Genomic DNA, 7,143 nt, shown 5'->3' on the forward strand with positions numbered 1-7,143 from the left:
CCGAAATTGCCTGTCCAGAGCACAGTGTCATTGTAGATAACAATGGCAGACATGGCAGGGAGACCAGAGCTATGAATTTTTTGGCGCAGCATCGTATCTACCTGGAGAATGACGGGAAGTTATGAATTTCCAAATGAAGAGTTTTATATTGCATCTAGTCTGTAACAGGCAGTGGAAGACCAGACCTCCTTTCTTCCAAGCACTTGTGAGTCATTTTTTCAAATATGTTTTGGCAAAAGAAAGTATTTTAACTGTAATGTTCCTTTGAATTGCTTATGCTGAATTATATATATATATATATATATATATATCCAGTATCTTTCAGTCTATATGTCCACCATGTGGAAGAATGTGGTGCTCATCCTTGTAATACCTATGATGCTTATATGATTAAAAACAAATGTTAAAACATAATTATTGTAATTTCTTCCTTTTTAAATTGTACTGTGCACATCTGTTCTTCGCATTAGTATTTCAGGTTCAAAGATGTATGAGAAAAAGATCCAGACTTTTAAAATATCTCACAACACTTTTCATGCCATGAAACATGCTAGAGGTAGGACTCTTTTTTAAACTGCAATCTGAGAAACAGCACTGAGCAACTAGAAGGCTGTGATGGCTCTTTGCTCCCTGTTGTGCCAGGGTTGTGTAGACCTAATCAGCCAGCTGTGCTCCACCCACCTCCTGCAAGCAGAATACATTGATCTTGCTCTTTTATGACTTTTCCAAAGCTATGTAATCGTCATGCATAAGCTATCTTTTGCACAGAAAAGCTAAGACATAAGAAATGCCTTCCCAATTCCAGCATTTGAGAGAAGAAAGGCCAAGCCGAGTCATGTTCTCAGGACTTATTCACTGGATGGACTGGTGAGGCGCACTGACAGCCAGCAGTGGAAACATCCAATTTGTGCCAAGTCCTTCTGCAGTGGTTCTTTGCCCTCCCCTCCCCATGTGCCAGTGGCCCATCTAGTATGGTTAGGTACATCAGCATCCCTAGAGAACAGACTGGTCTCATGTCAACAAGCATGGTCCTCCTTCAGAGATTCCTCAGAGAGAGTCTGGCATGTAGACCTACCTGGACCTGCAGAAAGCTGACAGAAATGAAAGTTGACAGAGAGTCCTTGAATCCAGTACTGACCATTTGGATTTGGCTACTAGCAAGACTCTTTTGAGGAAAACGTAAGCCTTTCTGATATGCAAAGTATTTACCCTTAGAAGATAAATGTTTCCTTAAGCCTCATGCATGAGTGAATGTCACTCTCCTGTTTCAAGCTGCCGTGGGCTAGGAAAAAGTCCTTCCCTGTATGCAATATAATCACATCTGGTACTATCCAGAGTCCCAGTTCCAGGGTGCCTGGCCTGGCACAGGATGGTAGTTTGTCTCAGGTAATGCAAGATCTTTACCATGGGTTCAAGTGTCCACAGACTTAGGCAGAACGTAAGGGCATCTGAAGATACACTTTCGAGGTGCCAAGCCCCCTTCAAATATCTATGTCCTCCTATGCATCTACTGTTCAGGTTCTCTGTGCTTTAACCCATCTGCAAAACAGGAATAGTTTCACCAGCATACTTCAAAGAAGTTATGAAGTGCTTGGATACTTAATTTCTGAGGAGCACAAAGGGAGGTTAGATGGCTTTCAATGGACAGTCAATGTTCTGCACATTCTCTCACCTCTCTGACTAATCCTAATTGAATAATAAAACACCTCTCTAACCCCAAAGACAGCAGCAGAGACTTCATAAAAGTGAATGTGAAGTGATAGCAATTGAAATTCAGCATAAACAAAGAGACATTGATGTGGGAAAACAATCCTAGCTTCACAGCACATACACACCACACAGATAGGCAGTGAGCTGGTCATTAGCACTCAGGAACAAAACCTTGGGGCTATGATGGATGCTCCTATGTAAACACTTGCTCAGTGCCCTATGGCAGAAAGAAAGGGAAATCAAGTATGAGGGGTTATTGGAGAAGTAACATTAAAAAAAACCCAGAAAACACCATTTTATCACTGCACAAATCCCTGACCTTCTTGCAGCTCAAATACTGTCTAGAGTACTAATTTCCCACATCTCCACAAGAGTATGCTGAGAGCTGGAAAAGTTTCAAAGAAGGGTAGAAAGAATGACCAGAGCTGTGGCACAGCTGCTATTATGACTAATTAAGCTACTGATGAAAAAGAGACAAATGAGAGAGTATATTATATGATACGGGTCTATAAAATCAGCAGTGTCCTGTCAGAGCATGGCTGTCTTTATGGTCCATAAAGTCAAGGCAATGCTGCAGTACTTCCTCATTGCAAATAGAGCCTTCTAGAATTTCGGGCAGTGCTAAAACTTCAGAAACAGTATATCATACTGAGGAAAAGCAGGTCTCTCTCATTCAGGTGCAGGTCCCCTTCCTCTTCCCCTTCCCCTCCATTCCCTTGAAGTTATCTATGATTACTTTTTTAATTTTTAAATGGTGGCATGGGGAAAGGTAGCAAAGCAATAAAATAAGGAATTGGCAGTCATGGATGAATAGAAACTAGTTACATGAGTCATCTGCTTTCCAGAACATGAGGGCTGCCTAACAGACAAGATGCCAAGAGCCATCATTTTGTGCTGATGTATGCGCACCAGATCTTTTGATGGACACGTAATAATGTTTCTTCATCATAGCTTACCATTTGGATAAGATAACTGCTTATTGACCTGTTCTGTATGTTCAGTGAAGGAGTTTTATATACCCATTTCTAGATTCACATGTTCTCCACCTCCTTGACTTCCCACCTCCTTCCCCAGAGATGCTCCCTTTTACACCTTCAGAAAAGTAGTCATGAGATCTGCCTCCCTCTGTTCCCTCCTCCTCACAGACCTTCTCCAATGCATCCTTCAGAATGGGGATTGGGTGGTCTAGCGGTACTGGTTCAGGATAGCGAGGGCACATCTGCACAGCTTCTGATCTCACTTCCGTCACAGACGGGCCTGGAAAACATTTCAAAGATAGCATATGTGACTTGAACAGACACACTAACAAGCTTTAACCTCATCCAGCAGTCAGCACTAGCTTTCTTGCTTGTCTTGTCCAGAGCTGAAGGACACTTCTGCATAGGCAAAGAGACAATCTTGAATTGTTTCTATCATCTCACATAAAATAGGACTTGAAAGGGCACTGTGCTCTGTTATTGCTTTTTGCAACATGGTATAGCACATGGGATGGACAGGAGCTGCAATAGGCTTCAACTGATTGTGACCTGGAAGATTAAGGAACTGGGACTACAAAAGACTCTGCAAGGTACCTGACAGTGGGTTTAGACCCCATGAAAGTGCCCTGCCCATTTCTAGGGGAAAGTCTGAGTTTGGGTTCAGGAGGACAGAGTTGTTCCATGCATATTGTAACCTCAGAAAATGGATGTAGAAGTGAGTTGTGAGTGTTTAGTTTTCTATAATCAAGATAAGGGAATTCTAGTGTCAACCAGGGGCTTGAGCTGTTTCAAAGATCTAAGATTAGGGGAATAGGAAAGGAAGCAAACCCATAAGCTGAAGCACGTCGTAAGGTGTAAAACAAAACCTGCTGTTCTAAGCTGGAGTGACTTTTACAACATGATTCTAAAGAAAAAGACAGAGAATGTAAAATAAATTGTCACCTTGGTATATCAATTAATCTAGGTTAGCGCCAGATCACAGAATCACGGAATCACAGAATCACTAAGGTTGGAAAGGACCTTCAAGATCATCAAGTAGATGTAATAGGACTTCTCTGGACGTCAGCAGAGTTACATGGTACTCCATCAATTGAATTTTCATCTCCTCCTCTATGTCCTTGCACCAGTTAGGAGGAGGTAAAATTGTGTGCTGTTTGGGGAAATGCTCTTTGGGAAAAAATGTCCACATAGGGAGAAAGGTGTTTATTGGTCTCACAAATTTCTGCGCCAAACCATGGCCAAGCTTAAAGATGACTACTCACTGGGTTCCACCTTGGGGAGTCTGTACTGCCACAGAAAGCAGCCCGTCATTGCAACAGACAACAGGAATAAGAAGATGACCAATACATGAATCCACTTCATCTCCATAACAGTGAACTTGAGGAGGCTCCGGCTGCTGGATGCCTGCTGTAAGCAGAAAAGATATTATCTCAGAGAGAGAAAAACTGCCTCTTATGCCTACCAGCTAGGTGACAGAGGCACACTACATTGGAGAATAAAGCTGCTGAAGTACTAATTCTAGTACTGTTGCGGCACTGGAGCTGGGCATACTAGACCACATTGAAGTACCTGGAACCAGAGATGATGATTTGTCTTCCAGTGAGGTTTGCCATACAGTACTCTCCTTACCTTGTTGGCCTTAGTCGTTCTTGTAGAAGAAAACCATCCGCTCCTTTTGTCTTTTCCCCTCCCTAAAGGTCAACCTCATCAGCCCAGGCTGGCAGGATTCTCTGTCACAGCTCTCGTTTCCTCCTTTCTCAACCGTAATGACTTATTCCTGGATATCTTTCCAACCCCTTTTTTCCAGAGCCCAGCACCTGTTCATGGCAGCCACCAGACAGATCATCTGAGCAGATCCAGCTTTTATAGATGAATGATGGAATTTCTTGCCATGTACTACCCTTACCCTTCTATTTTGTTCCTGTAATTCCCATTATATCATGTATGACCTGTAAGCTTGGCATTTACAGATGCCATAGTTGTGAAGACTGGCTAATATTTTGGGTTTGTGCAGCTCTCACAACACGGGACACCATCTAGGTTGGTGGTACTACCATATAAATATTGAAGAAAAACAAGAAACAGATGACAAATGATTAGGTGCCTAAGCATGAGCTGTGCTCTTTCACTGACTATAGGAGGTCAACAGGATGCTTTTGGAAGTTTGGTAATTAATGTTATAAAACATATGGCCTGCCATTTGCATCCAATATGGTCCACATTCCAAGGCTGTTTCAGGTTGACAGGATAGACAGACTGAAATATTCCCTTTAGATTTCCACATCACCCTTTTTTTTTTTTTTTGCGATACAGGATAGTTTATGCAAAAGCTTCTGCAAGTCAACTGAGCCTTGTCACTCACAACAAGGGAATCTGCAGGGCCACGTCCAGACACGCACATGGCTCTGTGGCTCTGTAAGGATCCAACAGGGGAATCTAGCCCCTGCTGAAAGTCTAGGTAGCAATTCCACTTTCTGTACATTAACAGAAATAAGTCACAATTTTTTCTGAAGCTCTTTAGCCTGTTCAGGCATTCCCACATAAATTTCTGAAGGCAGCTTACTTCAGGTTCTTCCATAACATAATTAAGATTTCAAGGATGGCTTAAGACCATACACGTGCTTGCAGAGCCACTCCTGCCAGAGCACACATGCAGTCCATATTCCAGCTATCAGACTAAGTGACATGTGTTCCTAAATAGGGGAATGCCATTTTGACACCAAAACCAGCTTGGTTTAGCTATATACAACCTCATACGGTGCCTTAGTAGGTAGGAGATCATATCCACATAAGGAAAACTCTGTGCATTGAGATCTCTTTAATCATCCCCACTTTGGCAGGCTTGAGTTTATGCTGAAGGATGTTGCCAAGACCTGCAACGAGATGCTGTCTTCCTGCAGCAAAGAGGGGGATAGGGCCCTCTTTGTCCTGCAGTAGTCATAGGGTGACTTTCTTGGATGTAGTCCTGTCAAAATAAAAGTGATTCCCCACCAATCTGCAGTTTCTCTGACCATTTTTTTGCCTCTTTCCTTGCTTCACTGAGAAACCCTGATTCCTGGGTCCCTAAGAGCAAGATGTAAGGAAAACATTTTCTGGTATATGCCTCATCTTGTGAACTCCAGACTCCCTAGACCACTAACCAAGGACACAAAGATACCAACACTGAACTCTCATCCTTTAGTCCAAACTCCCATTTACTTCTTGTGGACGATGAGTGCCCCGAATGCCTCGTTCATTCTCTGACCCATAATCTAGTGGCAATGCAATGAAACTGGCACTGCTATGAAACTAGTGGCATGGATCTCTCTCTTATTGATGGGGCACAAAATATGCAAAAGTGTGAAGAATATTCATCACCCTGAGGAGATGCTTTACCCTCTGTCAGACAAACAGATGGATAGACACCTACAAAGAGACTCCTCACACTTCCCACCACAGGATCTGTCTGGTCTCATCTCTCTTTCAGCTGGATTTTCCCTCTCATGTACATTGCTCAGTGGCCGTCAGTTCTAACAGCATAAATACAGCAAGGCGGGGGGGGGAGGGCTACCAAGCACTTAGACACATGCAAATGAATGCAAACACATGCAGGAACAAGTGCACACAGCTTCCCATGGGTAGTTTAGCTGTATGCTATGTTTTTTTCCCCTGAGCTTCGAAAAATTAAGATGCAGGGGGAAGAAATGGGGATTTCACATAGAGCACTCAGGTACACTGCCCCACCAAGCTCATCTAGGCAGACTACCACAGACCCTGCGAGCCACTCAGTCAGAGGCACATGTTAACACTGGTTAGAGAGAACAAGAAAGAGCCCCAGACCTCTGCACATACCATTGCGAGAAGCTGTCTCAGTCACAGAAGCTGTTGTCAGGCGTCCCAGCATGTGTGTACCATACCAAAACCACACCATCTGATCTCAGCTCCAGCAAGACAGGAGCAGAACGCCTTGCCATGCTCCTAAATGCAGCTGCTTATCATGGGCAGGTGCTGCTCAGTCACTCCAGCTGAAGTGGCCGTTTTTAGCTCCCCAACAGTCCCACTCCAGGTTTTCCTGTCCATTCGACCCATTCAGACATTCCAGAAAGCACTGCAAAGGTCCCCTGGGCAAGTAGATTAAATGACAGGGACAGAATGGCATTTGCTCTCAGGAAAGTGCCCAAGCATTGAGTGTTAATTCTTCCTAATGCTTCTCTATGTGTGTGAATCGCAGCTGAAGCCACGAAGGCTTGCAATCTATTTATAGCTGCTTCATCTCCTCCTGACATCTGAAGAGGAGGCGATTAACTCATGAGATGGACAGCCCCAGTATGCCTCCAGCCGCCATCCCGGGGCAGGTTGGGAGGGGGTAGGCTGGGCTGTTTGCAGGAAGGGGAGGTGGGGGAGCTTAAGCCAGGAGCTCAGGCACTCTCTGGGCTTAATCCTGAACAACCTCCTGGAGTTCCCCTGCAGTGATAGA

At 43.9% G+C, this 7,143-nt stretch overlaps 1 protein-coding gene across 1 annotated transcript in view; it reads right to left on the bottom strand.

The window, feature by feature from the left end:
• The window catches only part of LACTBL1 (lactamase, beta-like 1), a 12,904-nt gene extending 8,816 nt beyond the window's left edge, over positions 1-4,088 (bottom strand). Inside the window, 3 exon segments of the mRNA XM_010284457.1 lie at positions 1-101; positions 2,858-2,967; positions 3,950-4,088. The exon segment at positions 1-101 is cut by the window's left edge and continues 1 nt beyond it. Coding sequence (XP_010282759.1) covers positions 1-101; positions 2,858-2,967; positions 3,950-4,055 — 317 coding nt within the window. The 5' untranslated portion in view covers positions 4,056-4,088.
• Between the last annotated feature and the right edge of the window lie 3,055 nt (positions 4,089-7,143).

This window comes from Phaethon lepturus, unplaced genomic scaffold (assembly GCF_000687285.1).
Source record: "Phaethon lepturus isolate BGI_N335 unplaced genomic scaffold, ASM68728v1 scaffold8543, whole genome shotgun sequence".
NCBI lineage: Eukaryota > Metazoa > Chordata > Aves > Phaethontiformes > Phaethontidae > Phaethon > Phaethon lepturus.